Source organism: Diaporthe amygdali (genome assembly GCF_026229845.1).
Source record: "Diaporthe amygdali strain CAA958 chromosome Unknown NODE_11_length_1138210_cov_64_948100, whole genome shotgun sequence".
NCBI classification, from domain to species: domain Eukaryota; kingdom Fungi; phylum Ascomycota; class Sordariomycetes; order Diaporthales; family Diaporthaceae; genus Diaporthe; species Diaporthe amygdali.
The window spans coordinates 717,583-738,756 of NW_026517031.1; the positions used below are offsets into that span (position 1 = coordinate 717,583).

General features: G+C 51.7%; 6 protein-coding genes across 6 annotated transcripts; 3 read left to right on the forward strand and 3 right to left on the reverse strand.

Annotated features, from left to right (window-relative positions):
• Nucleotides 1-347: 347 nt before the first annotated feature.
• Nucleotides 348-2,469, reverse strand: J7T55_014501 (uncharacterized protein; the record flags this gene model as incomplete). Its single annotated transcript, XM_053142503.1, has 7 exons — nucleotides 348-542; nucleotides 610-755; nucleotides 820-893; nucleotides 1,010-1,836; nucleotides 1,897-1,948; nucleotides 2,005-2,124; nucleotides 2,345-2,469. The coding sequence occupies 7 exons, from the start codon at nucleotides 2,467-2,469 to the stop codon at nucleotides 348-350; spliced, it is 1,539 nt and encodes a 512-aa protein (XP_052994688.1).
• A 2,354-nt stretch (nucleotides 2,470-4,823) lies between these two features.
• J7T55_014502 (cation diffusion facilitator family metal ion) lies at nucleotides 4,824-5,615 on the forward strand (the record flags this gene model as incomplete). The annotated part of the gene is made up of 6 exons (XM_053142505.1): nucleotides 4,824-4,905; nucleotides 4,968-5,017; nucleotides 5,078-5,122; nucleotides 5,176-5,323; nucleotides 5,373-5,401; nucleotides 5,511-5,615. 6 exons carry the CDS (start codon nucleotides 4,824-4,826, stop codon nucleotides 5,613-5,615), a joined length of 459 nt encoding a protein of 152 aa, XP_052994689.1.
• A 171-nt stretch (nucleotides 5,616-5,786) lies between these two features.
• J7T55_014503 (cation diffusion facilitator family metal ion) lies at nucleotides 5,787-6,466 on the forward strand (the record flags this gene model as incomplete). Its single annotated transcript, XM_053142506.1, has 2 exons — nucleotides 5,787-6,032; nucleotides 6,092-6,466. 2 exons carry the CDS (start codon nucleotides 5,787-5,789, stop codon nucleotides 6,464-6,466), a joined length of 621 nt encoding a protein of 206 aa, XP_052994690.1.
• A 1,203-nt stretch (nucleotides 6,467-7,669) lies between these two features.
• Nucleotides 7,670-8,020, reverse strand: J7T55_014504 (peptidoglycan DD-metalloendopeptidase family protein; the record flags this gene model as incomplete). The annotated part of the gene is made up of 1 exon (XM_053142507.1): nucleotides 7,670-8,020. One exon carries the CDS (start codon nucleotides 8,018-8,020, stop codon nucleotides 7,670-7,672), a length of 351 nt encoding a protein of 116 aa, XP_052994691.1.
• An 825-nt stretch (nucleotides 8,021-8,845) lies between these two features.
• Nucleotides 8,846-12,412, reverse strand: J7T55_014505 (uncharacterized protein; the record flags this gene model as incomplete). Its single annotated transcript, XM_053142508.1, has 10 exons — nucleotides 8,846-8,960; nucleotides 9,016-9,196; nucleotides 9,301-9,561; nucleotides 9,614-9,723; nucleotides 9,777-10,138; nucleotides 10,367-11,128; nucleotides 11,269-11,439; nucleotides 11,519-11,633; nucleotides 11,683-11,843; nucleotides 11,903-12,412. The coding sequence occupies 10 exons, from the start codon at nucleotides 12,410-12,412 to the stop codon at nucleotides 8,846-8,848; spliced, it is 2,748 nt and encodes a 915-aa protein (XP_052994692.1).
• A 1,243-nt stretch (nucleotides 12,413-13,655) lies between these two features.
• Nucleotides 13,656-14,445, forward strand: J7T55_014506 (uncharacterized protein; the record flags this gene model as incomplete). The annotated part of the gene is made up of 2 exons (XM_053142509.1): nucleotides 13,656-13,780; nucleotides 13,869-14,445. The coding sequence occupies 2 exons, from the start codon at nucleotides 13,656-13,658 to the stop codon at nucleotides 14,443-14,445; spliced, it is 702 nt and encodes a 233-aa protein (XP_052994693.1).
• Nucleotides 14,446-21,174: the final 6,729 nt, after the last annotated feature.

The following is a 21,174-nucleotide window of genomic DNA, read 5'->3' on the forward strand; positions in this document are numbered from 1 at the left end:
TCCACTTCGAGACTGTCAGGTTTGAGAAGACTTTCGCCGAGAAGACTTTCGCCGCTCACCTTCTGTGCACTTGGGCCTCCCCTTTGGCAACCGGAGAGTGGCCTGTTGATCTTCGAAATGGGCACCGGTGGAAAGCTTCCAGCCTGCTCAGCTTTGTTCACATCCTAAGTTGCTCTACACAGAATTAAAGTCTTGGCTGTTGAAATAACCGAAATCAATGTTCTGCTAGAATTCCACAAATAATTTACTAGAAGACACTCGTACCGTAGGAAATACCATTAAAATGCTAGAAGTCACGACAGAAGAACAGTCTCCCCCCCATAATTCGTGTCTCTGCATTGCATGTGTCACGTTGAGTATTGAGCTTTCCTCGCACGTATTCTTGAGACCGGGACTGTGCCATCCTTGGATTCGGTCTCTGGGTGAACTGGTGGGAGGTCAATCTTTCCGGAGGCTGTGAGTTCCAGTCCATCATCATTCACCCCTTTCCCAGCCGGTTTCTCGCCAATGTTCCATCGCATGTTGCCGAGATCTTTTTTTATCTGTCTGCATCAAAAACGAGTTCTCAGACTTCGGTTGGTAAGATATTTCTTCTGAGAAGAACTCCACCTGCCCAGCCTTGTTTTGGGAAGGGCTCGCGGAGGCGTTCTTATGAAGACATGGTGATAACTCTAGAGGATCATTGCCTCTGCTGGTGTTGTCGAGGACCCTTGCGCTTATCGGTAGGTTCCCAGTAGATCCTCCCTCCACACCCTCTGAACGGTGAAACATAAGTATGGGATTTAAGACTCGACAGATTCACCCCAAAGAGAGACTTACTCCACCATTCACGACCGAATTGAACGACGACGGGTATCCAGGCAGTAATGGCTAGCCACTGGCCAAACTTCCACCTAGTGAAGTGTCAATGTTGTATTCTCCCAATCCCGGTCCATAAGCCGGATAGCAAGACATGGCGATTAGAAGCAGGGTAGAAACCAGTTCCATAGGGTGCGGCGACAGAACTCACTTGTTGGATTCATTAAGATCCCCGATCATACCGTCAATCTTGTGTCTCACCCATGAAAAGAATCCCAAGAGACTCCACATGACAAGAAGGGTTATCCAGGCAATTGCAAGTCGCCAGTAAGATCTCCAACGTTTTACCCACGGCTTGTCAATAATTCCGGGTTTACCAAAGCCAGTAAACAAGAAAACAGTGACGACGGGCCAGAGGAGTGGGCAAATAATAAGAAGAACCTGCGCAGCCGTCATCCCATACCAATACTTAAATGACGCTCTCCAGTCGCAATTCAGCTCGGCAAACTCGTTGTAATCTTTGGACATATGGTCGTCATAATCAGGGTTGCCATATACCGATAGAAATGCTTCAATAATCCCTAAAATCCAGATCAGCGTCATTATAATTCTACCAAACCAGACTTCAAGGTTCTTAGTCTTGAGTGAATCCTGGACGTCTCGTCTCTGTATCGTATAAAGTATCATAACAGGAAACATCGAAAATGTCGAAGCCAACATCGAAAGCATCATGTCGTATAACACGGATCCATGTGGGATGTCTGCGGGCCTACTACCCCTTTGAGTTTCTTTTCGTTGCGTTGTCCCAGTCCCGGAGATGTACACCGCGGCGAAAAGCATAGTCACACTGAAAAGTTGAGATGCTTTAAGGAAATCTTTCAGAGAACGTCGGAAGGCTTCGAGTGTGCGAAAGAGGAAGCGGTAAGCCTTCGGCTCGCTCTTCCCTTGGGACATGCGGTGCTGTTGAATTTTCCACCACGTGTAGGCGAGCAAGAAGAAGGTGACGAGAACAGCCTCCACAAAATAGGACACAAAGACCTGCTTTTGCATAAGCAAATATCTTTACAGAACCGAACCAGATGACAGAGTGCATCGTACCCCGATTCCAATAAGGTCCGTGTCACCTGTCCAGCCGAGAGCGATACAGCGCCTATTTTCTGATCAATATCACAGACATGCTAGATGGCATCTCTCGTGGCGACATACGCTTTTTTGCACTTTCTGTATGGCTCATCGATCAATAAGTTGTAGAAGTTCCGAGAATTATCAGTAAGGTTTTCCGGACCTCCAGTTCCATTCAGGAGTATTTCTTCGTTTAGGAGAGCGCTGAGAACAATTGACGCATTAGATCTATTCTGTAGGCCGTGGCTCTCGAGATTGCCTCGCGGAAAGTACTGAATGCTCTTACTAGTAGTTAGATCCGTACCAGTCCAGTATATAGCCATAATACTCGGCTTCTGTCCAGTTGACTGGAGGCCATTTTTCCTGACTCGGAAGGCTTGAGAGGAAATAATAAATAATTGCAGAAGCATCGCCATCTAAGTACGCGAAGCTGTTCCATGGAGTGGGAGCTATAAATGTTGTGTACCAGTTGCCCCAGGCCTGACAGTCGTTTGTGAAGTTCATGGTCTTCCAAAAAGGAAGTGCCACAAAGTTGACGCCGTCAGACATTGTATGTTAAACAGACGTGCACGACGTCGCAGGAGTGGTATGACTTATGACAATGCGGTGGTCATAGGAGAGTGCGAGATGGGCCAACCATGACCTCACCTGAAAGCATGAAAGCACCTGCGAGGGAAGGCTTCGAATTTAAAATACGCCAGTGTTCAAGAAATTCCTAGAGTCTCCGGTCGCCACAACTATCCAAAGCTGTTATCATCAATTGTCAAGCTGAACATGTTGTAGCACACCGGTCGCTATAGTCTAGTCGAATCATGTTGCAGTCAAGAACCTGGCTTGGCCCCCACCTGGGCAGCTCTCCAGTGTTATGCAGGCGATTTGAGACCGACGAAGCAATTCGCGTGGAGACCTCTGTATTACCACACCACCAGCTGCCCAAGTAGGAGAATGCGCGCACTATCCAGATTCCACGTTTGATTGATCATGAATTGATAAACCCCTTGCGCTATTTATTTCAGCTAGGACAAGAGCTGAGACTTTGACTATCCACTGGGAACAGGTCTCTGGGAACAGGTCTCCCCTGATCAGTCTATATTTATTGATGGTACTGTGGAATCAGGCTGCGGCTGTCCATGAGGTAACACCGCATTTTTCGGTAAGACCAAACACGAGAATGCATTCACTTCCGGGCTGCCCTCTCCAATAGATTTTCGGTGAAGCCCTCGGCGTAATTGCCTCGGCTAGCAGAACAATTGAGCAAGGAATCATGCGCTGGAAAATGTTTTGACACCGGCGAAATCCGTGTTTGGCAGCGTTAGATCAGGCCGAGACCGTAGAGAAGTCCAACATTCCCAGAGGAACTTCAAGGCATCTCAAACTGAGTGCGCAGCACACACATATCCCAGAGCTTCGAGATCTAGTCTGGGCTTTCAGCCGTACAATAGGTGCAAGACCTGGAGATAAGCTTGGGATAGAAGCAAGCCACAGTAGGCATGACTGCGATATTTCATTGAAGAGACATCTCAATTGCGACATATGATGCTTTGATATCAAACCCTAACAAGTAGGTAGGTATCGATATCGAAGCCTAACAGGGAGATAGGCCCTGATATCAAAACCTATCTCCTTGTTAGGCTTCGATATCGATACCTACCTACTTGTTAGGGTTTGATATCAATACGAAATATAGGACTTGTCTCAATCCAGCCCAGACGGAAGCCCAGCCAGAAAGAATGAAGATCAATGACGAAAAGCGACCTATGACTGCGTTATAGAGCTTATACCATAATTCGACGATTGAAAGACACTGTCTGGGGCGACCTTGTGAGCGATGCAATGGAAGATTTTATTTGAGACTAGGAACGTTCTTTTAAGAAATGGCATTTGTTGCTGCGGATAAAGACTACGAGCCCGGGTGTATTGCATTTGTATATACTCGCTCCGACAATGCATGCTGAAACTATTCTGAAATATTTCTTCTACTATGTTGACTGCAGGGTCAAGTGTGACATTGCCTTTTTTACTACAGCCTGTGTTATGTCTCACCCATATGCTCTCATAGATTATCGCTTTGAGTGTAACCTTGAGTTCTTTTGAGCATTGGTGTATTGTTACATCAGCTTTTTTTGTTTGTGGAACCTAGGGGATCGTAAGCCGTGTCCCGGCCAGGCTTCAGTCGCTGCTCCGTTGCCTCCATGCCAAGACTGTGGTTTATCGTATGGCAGAGTAGCACTCGACCAATGGAAACCGCAAGCCAAGTGGAAGTGATCAAGTGGACATCCGCATCTTGTGTCAAGGAAACACCAGATCTTGCAGCGTCAGACAATTTCTGCAACAATATGTCATTGAGATGTCGGAATCGGAAGAAACAAGTCACTGCGCGTGCCCGGGTGCTGAAGTGTATGTTTGTACAACGGCTCTAGATCTGCATATGCTCTGCCAAGCTCATCTAGTTCCGTCATTGTTAAGCTGCTCCTATGGTCCAGAGAGACCGTGTTCCGACAGACAAGCTAGCCAACGCCGGCAGGTCTCGCTTTCGCATTACGCAGTGGCTGACTCAAGGGAGCTCCCCGGCTCCCCTGTCATGCGAGCAGCCTGATCAGTACCCTTTCCATCATCCCTGTACGACCCCACGACATCCATCCCAATAGAGCCAGAAATGATTGGCACAATACGTCTCATGTTCTGTTTCGATCCGCCTCGGGTCGGTTGCAGATTCCTCATGGGTGTCTGGTTCTACAAACTGCGAGTCTTGGACAGATCTTGAACAAACTCTACATCCTCATCCTTTTCAGAGAGCTCATAGACTACAGCTTACAGCCATAAAGAACGGCTTATTTATCCCCCTCTCTGGTCAGGGCATCTTCCCTAGCATCCTTCATCGCTCTTGGAGCCAGTCCATCAACATGGCATTCAGTCTGAGCCCCAAAACGCGGCTCATCATCACGATCTCCATATCGTTTGCCTTCTTCGTGGCTGAAATCACAGGTCGGTCTACGCAGCACGCGCAGATAGCTTTGAACATGTCTCGAGACTGACCTTATCCGCAGTGGCCTTCAAGACCCGGTCACTCGCGCTTCTTGCGGATGCATTCCACTATGTAAGATTGCTAGGGCCTCATCATCGTGTCAGTTGTGATCGGATCACTAATTCGCTCTAGATGAATGACCTGATCGGCTTCATCGTCGCCTTGACAGCTGTCATTGTGAGTCTATGCCTGAAGCTGCGTCATTGAACTCCAACTCACCATTTACCCAGATATCAGAGCGGGCGCGCTCACCCCGTGAGCTCTCTTTCGGTTGGCAGAGAGCTCGCCTGCTGGGCGCCTTCTTCAATGGTGTCTTCCTCCTAGCTTTAGGAATCAGCATTTTCCTGCAGTCTATCGAAAGATTCATCTCCATTGAGCGTGAGTCGATCAGCCGATTCAGTCGCTGCGCAAATCTGACACGTTGCAGGCATCGAGGATCCGAGGCTTGTTATGATTGTAGGCTGTGTTGGCCTAGGCTTGAATATCATAAGTGCAGCATTCGTACATGGTTAGAGGCCCAGTGATTCGTCTTCATACCTAATAAGCATACTGACTTCCTCGCTAGAACACCATGGCCACGATCATTCTCATGGCCACGGCCACGACCACGGAGATGCGCATAGTCACGGTCATGAGCATGGGCATGACCACGGCGAAGCAGCTGTGGTGAACCTTGAGCCAGTCAGGACCAACAGCTCGGGTACAGCAAATGTAGGATCCACAGAGTAAACATCCTTGCATGAATAATTTCCTGGACTAATTGGTATCGCAGCCCATTCGAACGCACGCAGAGCATCGTCACAATGTGGCACAGACGAAGAAACCCGGCCGCGACCTCGGAATGCTCGGTGTTCTCGTCCATGTCGTCGGCGACGCCATCAACAACATTGGGGTCATCATTGCAGCCGTCATCATATGGCAGACACGTTCTGAGGCCCGGTTCTACGCTGATCCGGCGGCGAGCATGTTTATCGCTATAATGATCTTTATCAGCTCCATCCCACTAACCAAGAACTCGGGGGCTATCCTGCTAGAGAGCGCCCCTCGAGGCGTCGAAATTGACGATGTGAAGCATGATCTTGAACAGGTACGTGTATGCTTTGGCCAAGCGGTAGGAACCAACACCACTGACAATGTGCCGCCTAGATCCCTGGGATTGAATCAGTCCATGAGCTGCACATCTGGCGGCTCGACCAGCAAAAGGCCATTGCGTCCGCCCACGTTGTCGTCTCGGACCAGTCCATGTCAAACTTCATCGAGAAGGCCCGCACCGTCAACGAATGTCTCCATGCCTACGGCATCCACTCGTCCACCCTGCAACCAGAGACGGCCGAGGAATCGACCGAGGCTCCGCAGGATGCTACTAGCACCGCTGTCACTACTGTTGCTGCAAGTTCTGGCAGCGTCTCCGACGGCGTCGGCTCTGCTCTTAGGAGGAGGAGGCTCGACCCGGCGGCCTGCCAGATGATTTGCAGCAATCTGTGCCACAATTTGATGTGCTGCACCAAGATTGAGACCTGATTAGGCTCAGTTCTGGAACGCGCACCATGATAAACCACTCGAGATCCCAGATTTGTCTCGGCAGTGGAAATTCATTCTCGTTAGCCGCATATTCTTCATATTGGGAAATGCCATGTTTTGGGCTGAAAGCAAAAATTCGAAGTATCAACAGCAGAGTATGTGCAAAATGGGGACGCATTACAGCAAGTCAGAGAGATCCGAAAGGGGCGGGAACGAATATGCCCACCGTATGGGAACGAAGCGTTGTGGGAACTTATCATGATTGTCTATGCATGATCATATAGATTTCATATCAAGGAACTAAGAAAATTAGAGCCCAGTCTTAACGCGCAAAGTTGTCTGTATCAGCCTACGGGACTGCGTCTTCTAGTTAAATACATTGAATCATGAGGAAGAGTGCAAATCGATTACTGTGGCTGGAATGACGGTGGCCTAAGAGAAGGCATACAGCTGCGAGAAAGATTTGGTGTTTAAGGATATCGCCCGCCCAAGAGACGAAGGCAGCGCGTAAGCTTTGATATCGAGGCCTAACATTTGATAAGCTTTGATATCAATACGTGACATCATGATAAGCATTCATATCGAAGCCTAACAAGGGGATAGGCTTTGATATCAAAGCATTGTATATTCTGTGTAATTAGCTTGAATTGACACCCAGAAGCAAAGCCAAAAGTCATACATATCAGTGTGAGTACTTTATTCCGACTTGAGCTTAGATGACGATGATTGAGTAGGCTAAGAACAATGGACTGGGATAACGGAAGACTCGATAAACCTTGCTTTTGCTGAGGTATCTTTAATGTACATTGGTCAACGTTCTCTATTGAATCTCATTGAAACTCATTAAATCATCGAATTTGGGGTCCGGGGAGGCCTCGACCTCCTTGTGCATCTGTGAATAAAGCTCAAGCAAGCAATCCGCTTCCGTTGATACTTCTGTAGCTGCCCATATATGGCGACGAGAAGTATACACCGTCGTCAAATATGCAATTAAATTGTGTTTTAAACCCGGCTCTGAGAGATCAGTCCCTATCATGATGATACATGACGCTGACATTACAAGCAAGATATAAGTTCTTGTCCACTGTCCAACAATGGCCACACTGCTAAGCCTCAATTCTCAACCAGTGCCTTTCGTGATGAATATGTTTCGAATTCGATATCGGAGACAGCCGAAGAATCATTGTATTGACAGCGTCGGTCTTAGCCGACGAGAGTTTCTGATGGGTCCGGGTTTCGACCAACCAAAGTCTCGGAAGGGTCTGGATTTCGACCGACAAGGGTTTCCGATGGGTCCGGGTTGCGAGCGAGGAGAGTCAATGTCTCTGACGGGTCTGGGTTCCGTGCGACTAGAGTCTCTGAAGGGTCCGGGTTTCGAGCGACGAGAGTGATCGTCTCCGATGGATCTGGGTTCCGTGCGACCAAGGTTTCTGAAGGGTCTGGATTACGAGCGAGGAGAGTGATTCCCTCTGGTGGGTCCGCGATAACGGGAGGTTGTCCAAGAGATGCGCGAGCGGCAGCACAAAGGGCTACTGTGACAAGAAGGTATCTCATTTTGCTGTTCAAATGTTGACGAGTCTAACGGAAAATTCTGAGGGAAGTGTTTTGAATCCAGTCAGATAGATGAATGGCCGAGCTCCTGATATCTGGTACAGCTCAATATTTATATGTCAAGCAGTCCACGATTCAGTCTGTGGAGTCGTCTACACGATCGGCGGAACAGTAACGTGATAATTGACCCTTCTTTGCCATTCAGGCAACAGCATCCACAATCCACAATGGACTTGTGCAAGGAAATGATCAACAATGAGAGCGATTCAATCAAGCCTCAGAAAGACAGTAGTTCATAGGAGCAGACTTGAGAGTTGGGAAAGTGGAGGGACAGATCGCAATTGGACACAGAAGCCGCCAGAAGCGAAGGGGTTTGCAAGTGAGTCGAACACCAAAAGATCTTTGTTACTATTACTTCGTCTAGTGTACGGATGGCGTCGCGTCTCGAAGCATGTTTGACCTAGAATATTCTGGAATACAGAGCTGCTCGCGGAAGGATCTGGCATAGGTTTAATTCCAGAGGTCCGAACGATCATCTCCTTTCGAACAGATCCAAATCAGGCTCCACCTATTCCGTGCTAGGGTAGTACTTGATGGTGTCTGGTGATTTGCTTCGGTAGCTTGAATTATGGAGATTTTATGTTCGGGTTTCCCTATATCGTGGTTAGATAATGCCTCTCTTACTCGGCAAGTTATTCGGCCCGTCCACATGCAATACGGGAAACTGATGTCGAGAAGGGGGTCACCCATCAGCCTTTGATCTTGTTAATACTATGATGAATATCTTATTGCATGTTTAATTGCTCCGAGGCGACATATACAAGAATGTTAAGTTTGGCCGATAGTACCTCCAGGCAACACTGTCACTTTCGGGACTTGGACAATATCCCAATCATCCGCCTTAGCAGGGTCACCGAACGGCTTGAGAGCCGCAGCGCGGAAGCTTGAACCACGTCAGCATAATCATTGTACTTGATCCGGTAAAGCAATAAACTTACTGATATTCACCAGGTACGATTGTTGAGCCATTGGCATATCTCCCAAGCCACCAGTACCTCTCCCACTCTCCACGAGGAAGGTTGTAAAGCGGAAACGAGTAAATGTCGTCCTGGCTATGCCTAGTGGGGTCAAAGTAAGACGCACTATCGGTGCCGTTCCAGCTTGTGGCAGATCCGATGTCTATCAGGTATCAGCGACGCATGACGGAGAAAACGACAGCCCTTGGTAAAGCTTTCAAGGGCATGGGTACAAGGGCACCAAGGTAAGAGTGAAGATGTACATACAATGATCTTGACCAATGACGGGAGGATACTTCCAATCTGCCTCGGTGTAATCGCCGTCGAATATATCCCAACGCAGCTCCCGCGAGCCCCAGATGAGCCAAGAATGGAACCGTGGGAAGTCTTGCGATGTTGCGGTAAGATTGAAAGTCATGTTCGGCTTGGCAGTCAACTCGAGGCTATTGGGACCAGACTGAAGGTGAGGAAAGCCCAGCCAGGTGTTGAACATGCCCGTCACGGTGTTCCTCAAGTCAGATGCCACACCTGTAATATCGTCAGTTTTAGAGTTTCAAGTAGTAGATGCTTCATGACTGACCGAAGTAAGGAATCCCCAGCTCCTCGCCATTGCTGCCACTGATAAGGACCTTGCCGCTGTACACCGGCAGCTTCGTAGCATCCAATCCCGTTGGCGCGGTAAACGTGACTCTGCGGTGTCTGTCAGCCAAGTGAAAATTGAAAAGTCGAAATCAAATGCATACTCTGCCGTCACTTTCTGGCCCGGTTCGACAGTAATCTCGCCCGGAAGATCGACTATCGGGTCGAACTCCACAAGCACAACTTCATCGTAACGCTTCAAGTCAGGCACGTCAGGTTTGTATGACTCGAAACCACCAGCACCCTGTAGGCTGAACTTGTACGTGACAGCCTCCTTGCCGTTATTGAATATATCAACGCTGTGCGTTCCCACGAAGTTGGCTGTGTCGTTCATCTCGAACTTGCGGCCATCGAAGCTGAGCTCCGTTGTGTAATTGACCACTGCGGCCGCATCGACGAGTCCGGATCCAACCTGAACTGTAGGTGCCCAGAACCCGTAGTCTTTGGCGGAAGTGGACCAGTCGGCCTGATTTTGTTAGTGAAATTGTCTAATGTGATGAGCGAGGACGGACCCTGGTGTGTTATTGGAACAACATTGGAGTGACATGAAAGCATTGGCAGTGTCCACGAGCTTATTACTCGTGTGTGTTGGTTGCACAATAAACAAGACTCGTATCTCAAGAGTCAAAGGCTCACCAGCCACTCCTTGAGAATTAAAAAGAAATCAGGAACGAGAGAAGATGAGAAGTCGTACCCAAGGAACGGCTCGGCCGGTTGATGTGATGCGGGAAACCAGACGCTGGGCCCAGGCTGGGTCATCTGAGTGGGCTTTGCGGCCTCCAAATTTACCGACCCACAAGGCCGCAACTCCCGCAATATATGGCGTAGCCATACTGGTACCACTCAGGACTTGGTAGCTGCTTTCCAGGTAGGTGCTGAGGATTTTAGTTCCAGGTGCTGAAACATCAGGCTTGAGAGCAAGGTCAAAAGTTGCTCCCCATGAGGAATACTTGGCCGGCCGTCCACTTCCAGCATTGAAGAGGCCAACGTAATGGCCTGTGTTGTTCACGTTGAAGGAGGCTGTGACGTTGCCGCCGGCCAGAATCGTTTCGATGATTGCCTCCCCAGCACGTGCTTCGATCATGCCAGTGACGCCGGGGGTAACCCTTGTGTTGGGATCCTCGAATGGGCCGTCGTTGTTGTAGAATAAGATGTACTGCGGGTTGAAAGGGGCAAGATTGTTGTGCTTTTCATACAGATAACATCCCCCGGACCGGACCAGGACGATCTTGTCCGCTAGGCTCTCCGTGCTGTTGGGTAGAGGACTGCATGCGTCGTCCACGACCGAAGTGTTCAATGTGAGTGGTGCGATAGGCAAGTCGACTGCACTACTTGGGAAAACTCCCGTTCCTGCGACGTAAGCGACATTGGTTCTGTTGGACTGCCCTTCTAGGTTGAAATCGACCGAGAAGGACTGTGCCGGAAATTCGCCCGGCTCAGATGCAGCAATAGTTAACTGTCCAAGTCCAGGTTAGCACCTCTCTGTCTGCTGTGTCTCCAACTTCTCCGCGGAAAGGTGTTGGATTCAAAGTTTCATCTTGCGAGTTACTTCAGGGAGAGAGCAAAGAAATCGCAAGACGACCAACAAGTACTTACCACATGCTCCCCTGACGCACCGTTGCTGGCGTCAAATGGCCCGTCGGTACCTGAGTTACCAGCCGCGACGACAACCACAACGCCCTGGTCAACCATCCTAGAGGCAACTACAGCCCAGGCGTTTGTGGTGAAACCGCTGCCTTCACCGACACTAGCACTGATGATGTCCGCCTGGAAATGGTTTCATTCAGAATGTCATGTCATGTACAAATAGCTTGAAGAGGGCTTGACTTCGGTAGGATCAACTTACACCGGACTCGAAGGCTTTGAGGAAACCCTCGATGACTGTCTCCTCATTGGAGTAGCCATCGGTACTGAACACCTTGAAAGACAATAGATTTGCCTCGGGCGCAACACCGACAAATCTTCCTTGTCAGCACAAGATACAGAAGCCCGAGGTGCGTGGGAACTCACTGATCACTCTTCCCAGCTATGATCCCAGCTACGTGAGTTCCGTGGCCAAAGTGGTCCATTGGATCGTTATCCGGGACAGGGGGAGAATCTGGCCAACTTCCGTCTCCCACGAGGTCATAACCACCAAGGACTTTGAAGCCAGGACCAATACCGCCACCCAGCTGTCATTTGCTATGTCAGTAAAAAGGTTGCATGCGTCAAGTCTTCAAATAGATCTTACAGCAGGGTGCGTATACTCGATTCCACTATCGACAATCGCAACAACCGCTCCTGCTCCCAAGACATTCTCTCCGTGCAGCTTCTCAACACCGGTAATGCCATGGACCGAATAATTAGAGGCAGCAGCGTCGTCACTGAAAGATTCGCCCTTGACCGTGTCTAGGATCTTCACGCGTGTTGACTTGTACACAGTAGCCACGGCACCATCGTCGGCGCCATCATCGAGCGCCGCCTTGAGCGACTCTGCGGTGCAAGCATGGTCACACTCGACGCTCACGCCGGGGAAAAGGTCCGAATCGAATTGCTTGACGACTTTGAGTCCAGCGGTGTTAGCGACCTTGTCCGTGAATCGGGTGCCATGAGCGCGAGACTTCAGCTCCACGATGTACCTCCTCGGCGTTGTGTCGCTAGCCGATGAAGTCTCGTTGAGATCACGGCGCGAGGGGAAGTCGACGGCCCAGGCGCTGCTCGTCACGCCGAGCAGGGCCAGCAGTGTTGGTGTTGCGCGCATCTTGACAAGCCGGAGCTGGAAGTGGTCATGCAGATTGAGCCCCGGTGCGTGCGATTCAGACGCGATAACATCCCGAAAGCGCAGATGAGAAAGGCCAAATCAGTTTGTGCTCGCTGCTATTATATACATTTCAACATCGACGCCGTCTGCACGCCAAGCAAGCTGTTCCTCGTATCTAATGGCGGCATCGCGTGTCATATGAGCTTATATCAATTGTGTAGGATCAGCCCGTTCAGATCCCTGGACATACATCGCGGTCCCCTGTTTTCTGCATTTGGCCTTCCTTTTCCAGCGCTGCAACCGCGTTTGCATGGGGTACTGGATCGGGCGATTCGGCAAATACGAAGCCAAGAACCCCACGATGGACCTTCACCAGCGGGACCCCTGGACCTAAAAATGTCAAATGGAACGACTCCCTCGTTCCCTGGCAGGACGATCGGTCCGCTTCCGAACCGTTGCGGGTTATCCTGCGTGGTGCAGCCGATCTGGATCTAATTCTGTTCTCTTGCACTCTTTCCCAAAAATTGTTCCTTTAGTATTTGGCTCCGGATGATGAATGATTTTGTCCAGATTTTTCCGGGGAAGACATGTTCATTCTGACATGAATTTGCTCAAATAAGCCATGTTTGATGCGCTGGCCCTTTGACTATAGGAGGTTTGAGTACCTGCGACATACCTCCGGAGGCGAAGGCAGTGAGGAGATAGAAAGTGTAGAAAGGCTTTCACAAGTTTAGAACGTTCAGACTTGATTAATAATTAAGGTACAGGTTCAAACGTAGACCCAAGGTACAGCTGTCAAAATGCTTCAACTTGATAAGACTCTAAGACAAAGGCCACAGTCTGTCACAGAGCTTATACCCCTTGATGTTGGAGATGTAGAGACTTAAGCAGAGATTGAGATGGGTTAGGCTACACCCTGAAACTACGAGACGATTTCTGACAATGAAATCCAAGTCTCTGAAAAGATTTAATTCGCGACACAGGGGACAAAGCCAAGAAGGGTGAACAACGCTCATCCGGAAGCAGTACAACAACGCAACCCCCAAAGAAACTTTTAATCCAATGGAGGCTGGCAGGAAACACCTAGGAAACACCTAGGTCTGAATTCCATTGGGTTATTGCTTTGAAGTCTAATCTATAGCCGCACTGTCGTACGGTCATCGTCCAAACCAGCCGCTCTTGCTTATTGCCATGCTGTCATGAATGTCTTTCTTACAGACCCTGCGACTATCACACACACAATATGTCCTCGAACCGTACTCCGAGACAGAGCAGGGCGGGTCAATCAGCGGCACAGATACAAGACTGGGGGAGATTCGTCTTTTGTAACACGTGCGATGGCTGGCACTACGGAGCCGGCGGCGCAGCGTAAGTAGTCTTAGTCTAATTTCTGCTACTACTTCTCCATCGTGCAAGATCATAGGAAGATTTCGTCGCTAAGAGCCCGATGTAACAGCGGCCTCTTGCTTGTCCGACGCAACTACAATCTCCCAGGACATCCCGCCACCCACATCGTGATGCAGCACCGCGCGGACGACCTCCGAACCTGGGCGATCCCAGGAGGGGCGCTGGACTACGGGGAGACGCTACGACAGGGCGCTATTCGCGAGGCGTCAGAGGAGGTGTCGCTGCCGCTTGACTGCACCGAAGGCGACGATCCCTTGATCGTGATACGGGAAGAGACCACGCTTACAGACCACGGGTACTGGAGGTACACGACATTCATCGCCGACGTCCTGAGGGACTTCAACCCCACGAGGCCGGCCGGTGAAGCTGAGAGCATCTCGGTCGAGTGGGTGCCGATCGATCTGGTCGGGTCAGGGAGAGTCAGCCCGTTGCTTCCTGCGTTCCGTGATGCTTGGCCGACGCTGCGTGCTATCATTCAGAGATCGACAATCTGGAATCTGATGGTGAATATGGGAGGAGAAAACACAGACCCATCAACCGCATCTTCGTACACTGTGTCGCCTCCGTTGGATCAGAAAAGAGGAAGGATCTTGGACAGTGACGAAGACTCAGATCCGAGCATGTAGAGCGCGACGAGGCGCGACAGGATCCCGGACCCTGGAACCCTCTTCCTCGATTCCAGAACAAAGCAGAATCTTAGTTAGTGACGAAGACTTGGATCTGGGTGAATATCGCGCGAGGCGAGACGGGGCAGGAAGCAGGAGAGTCGAAAACGCAGGCCTATCAAATGCATTTTCACACACTGTGCCGTCTCCCTCGGTTCCGGATGAACTCAGAATCTTGGTATCGACGACCCGAATTGGCCAATTTGGCACGGATATGAGCTCCGGTCTCTAGCTGAGAACTGATAATGAATTTTGGTGTTGCTAGATTTTTGCGGGACTATTTGTTACTCAGAGCCCATTGCCACTGCATTATTTATACGTGCGATCCTCGGTTACGGATGGAAACGATAGCATGGCCCAATGCTTGGAATGGTAGGCCAATACCAGAAACTGTTTTACGAAGTTTTGTGAATTTAATTCAAGGGCGTGCTCTAGGCCCGTGTTTTATTCAGCTTAGGGTGCCTCGTCGGTCTGCTGCCTTTATGCCCGACAGGAAGAGCTTGCTTCGTGGTGCCAAAGCAGCACAGCTGCAGACAGACCATGATTTCTGTCTGAAGATTTCGTAATGGACCTCACGTGGAAGGACAAATCGACCAGAGGCTTACTGATGATTGCACACCTATTAAATGCACTAAAATATATTCTTCTCGTGCATACTGACGCTGTTAGATTATATCGACACGTGGAAGCAGATGGACTGTGCTCGCGTTGAAGCCTGTGGCCAGCCTTGCAATTTGCTTTGGGCCACAATAAAACTCGGATGAACTACCTATCGTTCTCCATCTTGAAGCCGACAGGCGAAGGAGGGTGCCGCCGACGGCTGACTTGAGTTGCCCTCAGATTTTGAGTCGAACTTGGCTTGACTGCCAATTCATACAAGCTGGTGAGCAACGCTGGCAGTCTCCAGCAGACCATTGCTAGCATATCTATTCCATTAGTTGTCCTATCAAATACTGCTGATGTTACTGTCTCTTCACATCTATTCACATCTCGACTCTTTGCCAGAAAAATATGTCCCAAAGCAGACTGGTCTCAGCGTCACGGGGCGTGTTTGAAGATGAGGGCCATTGCTTGAGCAGCCCCAGAGCATATGGCAACTGCTTGGTGTGTCGACACGAACTAATAACGCCACATCTGCCTGTTTCAAGCTGTGAGACCGGCACACTGAATTCTAGCCAATGTTTCCTCAGGGGCCATGCCTTAGATGCTAGCACTGTCATCGCCAAGAATGAGGGGCGCAGTGAGGCTCTGGTCGATGTGTGCCCTGCATTGTGAGGGAGTAAGCAACTCGGCGAGAAAAAGGCAATTAATTTGCCAGCGGGCGGGATCAGAGTTATGTAGGGTATCTAAGACATATAATCAGAGACACCATGCGAGCGTGGCTGCGCCACCCTCATCGTCAATCTAAACTACAGAGTTGCCATCTCGCGGATGCCTCCGAACGTTGCGAGTGTGGGTTGCACATCAAATCTGGCGCCAGGGTCGACCTGCACACCAGAAATGACGAGTGCGGAAGCTGGCGTTGCTGAGGCTTCCCAATGGGAAGTGTATGTGCGGACACTGCGCGGGTGCTATGCATCTATCTAGCAAGTAGTGCCCTTCAAGCGAACGCCTCGCATGGCATGCTAACTCAGCCCGACGCGTGCGGGCAGGCCCGAGCCGCCCACGAGCTGCTGGAGCGCAGCGCGTAAGCGGTCAATGGCGTGGATGGGATGGACTAATAAGGCACGGCAGCAATAATACTAATAAGCAGCAGCAGCAGCAGCAGCAGCACAGGAATGTAATCAGTGTCAGCTTCTGTCACACAAGGGTGGCTAGCGCGGTGCGCGCCCGGTGTGAAGTCAGTCAGATTCATTCACTCGTTTGTGTGTGGGCCGCTGCTGCTTGGGACGAGATGAGCTGCTGCACGTCTGCTGCGTATAATATCTCGCTTCTCACCCCCATCCCCCTCCCCCACAACACAACACACCACCCTTCCCAGACTGGGAAAAAGGCGGGCCAGCCAAAAGGACCCCGTTCATGTATCTCTTCGGGCCACGCGCTGCTACGGGTTGCTGCTGCTGCTTCTCCGCCTGGTCCTATCCTGTCCACCTCATTCTGTTTCAGAATGGGAGGGGGATGGCGCATGCTGCGTGTCCTATCAGGGCAGTTTCGGCAAGCGGCAGAGATCTACGCCGCAAGGCGCCGACGACGCTGCACGGAGATGGGTGAGACGTCATTGCCGTTTGGGGGCTGGAGGGTTCATGTGTGCGCGTGCAGGACGGGTCGCACGTGCTGATGTGAGAGTGTGATAGTGTGTGTGTGTGTGTGTGTGTGTGTGTGTGTGTGTGTGTGTTCTACTCTGTGACACTCTCCCGACGTCTTGGGAGACAGAGATGATGGAGGGGGGGCAACGCTTTTCGAGAATGACAAGTCTAGCCGGCGCGGCCGGCTGCCAGCGATGGGCGGTTCGCAGTGATTCCTGTGTGACCCGACATGTGCGTGGACACGAACACATGGGGGCAATCACAGTCATCACTTTGTTACAGTAGTTTGGCCTAGGCAGGTGATATGAGATGAGGACGTCGCTTGGTGGTTCTGGCAAGCAAGCCGATGGCAAGGATGGGATGCTCGGCTCGGCTCAGCTCAGCTCACCCATTCCCCGCCGCCCTACATGCACCTAAACCGTTGAGTACCTTCTTCCTGACAAGGCGGAGGGGGACCCATCCATCCATCCATCCCATCCCATCCCATCCCAGCCCAGCCCAGCCCAGCCTATCTCGTCCCATGCCACCCATCCCTGGGCGCTGAAGGCCGACCGCCCTGAAAGTGAGGCGGTCGCACCGCCCTTCGGTCAGGGTTAGGGAGGACCGCGGGTCAGCCGGTCAAGGGCTTCCAGAAAGTATGGAAACACTCAGGGCTCATCCCGAGCAAGGGGACCCAGTACTAAATAACGACGAGAGCCAGCGTGCCTGCGATCTTGACGGCACTGCCGAGGTTTCCCGCGAGGAACTTCGCCCGGTCCCATCAGCCAGCCTTGCCAGTCAATCAGTCCAGGCAAAGAGTTGGGACGAGGATGCGGTGAGAGTCACGCAGTCGACGTTGTCTCCGCCAGCCGCCGCCGCAGCCGCAGACACAGGACACATGTCCGTTCCCCATCATCATCACCACTCACCACTGCCGTGGAGAATATAATGTAAGCACTCTAGCCCACATAGTCGGGCAAAGGGGCCGGGTAGTGTACCAATGAAAGAAAAACGACCAAGCTGGCAGATGTAATGGCAGATGTATGCACGCCTGCATGCATTGATGAGTCGACGTCGACGCAGCAGCGGTCTGGAGCACCGCATGCAACAGTTGGCAGACAGCAGCCAACGAAGCGGCGTGGGAGGAGGAGGAGGAGGCCGGGTGCTGCAGCTCGTCTCGCTAGTACACCCGTAGGCCGTCTAGTCTACCAACTGCGCAGTAAATCACGAGCTGCTGTTCCGAGTGCCGCCCTCGATCGGTGCCACTAGACTACTGCCGTTGCCAGAGCATCTGGTAGATGCATCTGTGGCGCACGCCGTGCTACGGGCCATCCCTCCATTTGGCGAGCTGCCAGGCGTGCCAAGAGGGACTGATGCTCGCGCGTGGGAACAAACTACTGGGATACGACGACCGTGTAACTCGAGCGCTGCGACGGCGCCCTCGTCTGCCCCCCGCAGCGTGCCTCTTCCCTTTCTCGTGACATGTGCAGCCGGCGATCAGGGCTTTCAGGGGCGGATGAATACGTATGTGTTTGCTCGTTCCTGATCGTGGCAGCATGGGCGGCCCATGGAGCACGGCCCCGTGGTTGGGTAGCTACGACGAGGTAAACGGGTGGTAGCCAAATTAAGACGGGTGTTATGGTTTAGGACGGCTCTTCCGGTTCACCGCTTCCCCCGAGGCAGAGAGCTGTGATATTGATCGAGCTTGGTGCAAGACAAGGCATGGCATGTCTTCCGCATGAATGGAGCTGACACGGCTACATTGCAGTCTAGGCTGGGACCCAGGAGCATGGGTTGAATGATGACTGCTGTGTGCTGTATAGGCTTTTGTGGTTCCGAGATGAGTTCGTCCCCTCCCGTCCGAGGTGGACTACACGGCGGCAGGCCGATTGTGAGTGGGTTGCAAGGAACCACCTGCCTGGGCTGGCTGGCAGTTTGATAGTCTGGCAGTCTGGCTAGCCTGGGCTAGCTGGCAGGCTGGCAGGCTGGCTGGGGGGCAACTTGTGGTCGGTCTGAGATTGTAGCTAGGTGCCTCCCGCTCCGGGATGACTAGCCTCGAAGAGGAGGCCGGTGAAAACAAGCCGGGACGGCTGACAGCCCATCACCGCGGATCGCCTCCCTCCATCATCTCCGGACCAAGGCACTTGCCAGACTACCACAGTAGTGCCATCATCAAGCTCCAGGGCGTGTGTTGACAGGTGGGACAGGGGCCGTTTGACGATGAAGAGGTGTTTAGGTTAAGGTTGATCAGAAGGGAGCTGCAGTGGCAGAGTGCATCTTGTCACAAGGCCCAGCCCAGGGCGGACCAAACCTTATCCGTTGCGCGGAAATCAATCCAGACCGCGGAAGGAACAAGCCTTCCGGAGCTGAATCTCGCTCTCGTGCTCGCCATGCTTCTTCGTATGGCCTGGTGGTGCCTTAGTGCTGGGGGTTGAAAGTGTGTGTGAGAGAAGGGGAGATGCAAAGACGAGGGTGGGTGGATGGGTGGGAGACGAGGGACCCGGCCTCTGGAGGCGCGGGGTTGCTTGCATGACAACCCCAGCAGAAACAGCCCAATGGCATATGAATGCTGCCCTACACAATGCCTCGTCCCGTTGCCCTATTTAACCCCCCAGTACTTGGGCAGGCCAGCAAGTCAGCCACAGTAGCAGCATGTAGACATGTACTTCGCAGCAGACATGACACGACATGTCGTGCAATCTGCAATGCACTACACAGGATTGGTCAGGGACTGGGTGTGTGCTTCTTCAAATCATTGCTATTCTGGGGCACATGAACATGCAGCTCACTACACACTCAGTCACTCACTCAGTCACTCACTCACTCTGAACTTATGCTCACATTCCAGCCACAAAATGTTGTAGTTAAAGGGTAGTTGGGATCCATCACATAATATATAGAATAGATGAATGTGAAGGGTGAGGGATTTCTCGACAGCACCATATCTCAGTAGTCTACTCTCTGGGCAGGTCAAAAAGGCGCGGCTAGGATTGCTACCTTGGGAAGGACGGTCGTTAGACGGAGCCGGTCGAAGCCTGAGAAGGCGGAATGCCACAGCAGATATCGCCAGGATTGGCGTGTGACACCGGGATATCCTTGCGCTCCCACGTTTTCAAGCTTCCCTGCAGGTAGCAACGGTAACGGCAGCAGAGGCAGCAGAAGCAGCAGCGAGTAGCAGCAACAGCAACAGTTACATGGGAGCTCATCATCATTACACCGCAACTTGGCCGTCTCCGTCTCTTGCTCGTTGCATTTCCGGGGAGGGGGGAGGAGGATGAGCGTCGCTCTCGATATTCACCCACCCTGATTGGCACCAGCAACGCACCCAGGCGCGGTGCAGCAGCAAATACTGTCTGTACATTCCTATGACGACGCTGCTGTCTCTGTCTCTCTCTCTCTCTTGTCTTCCTCGCGATCCTCTCTTCTCCTTCGCTTCCTCCTTCCTCTGTCTCTCTCTCTCTCAGTTGTACTTGTATCTGTCTGTCTACTTGACAACAACTTCGAACCTCGACTTGGTCCTTGTGTGTGTGATCGGCCATCCTCCGAACAGCTGGACTCCCCCGTCTCGCCTCCTCGTTTCCTCTTTTCTTTTTGTGATGTCACGCGTCGGTGGCCGTCGCAAAACTCCGTAGCGTCGGGCGGTTTTATTGCATTTCCAACCTGGACTTACTCGCGGCCCAGCCAGCGCCGGTCCCGGTGCCCCCAGCAAGCACGAGCCACACACATCTACTCAAGCACCACCGCCAACACCAGCACCAGCACCAGAAACGACGACGTCCCAAGTCTAGCTCTTAAGAGCTCAACAAACAATTTCCCCCAAGCTAGTCGCTTTGACTTTTTTTTTTATTACGACGACGACGTCAACTTTGACGTCTGCTGTATTTGCTGCTGCCGTTCATCTTGCTATTGCGACAGTCATTTCCCCTTGCAGATGCCGTGAATCCGTCTTCCTAGGTCCTAAGGTCCCAAGGTCCCAAGCTACCAACCAGGCCAAGCAGTCCCGTCTCACTCGGCCCCCGTCAGACCTCGAGGCGCAGCATCACCCGTTCATCGCCGTCCTCATTTCATCAACCACCACAAAACGGCAAGACATCACAGCAATTACAGCAACAGTAACAAACAACGACCCTCTGTCCAACTGATTTATCACATACTTGGCCCCCACCCACTCCGATCCTCGCCCTGGACCCTCCTGCTCTTCCCTGCGGCTATTCTCCTGCACAACCGCCCATTTATTACGTGGGCGAAACATTCTCATTTGACCGACGGCCGAATCGACGCGAACAGATGTGCCTGGCTTTTGTGGAGTGGCCCACCTCACTGCTGTCCTCTCTACCTCTCTGCACTCTTCAATTGAAAAGCCTAGGCCTGGCCAATCCCGCACTGCTGCCAGCATCGTGACCACCGCCCCCAGCTGGCCCATCTCATCGCCCTCCCTGCTGCCCCTCGTCAACCTGCAATTGGG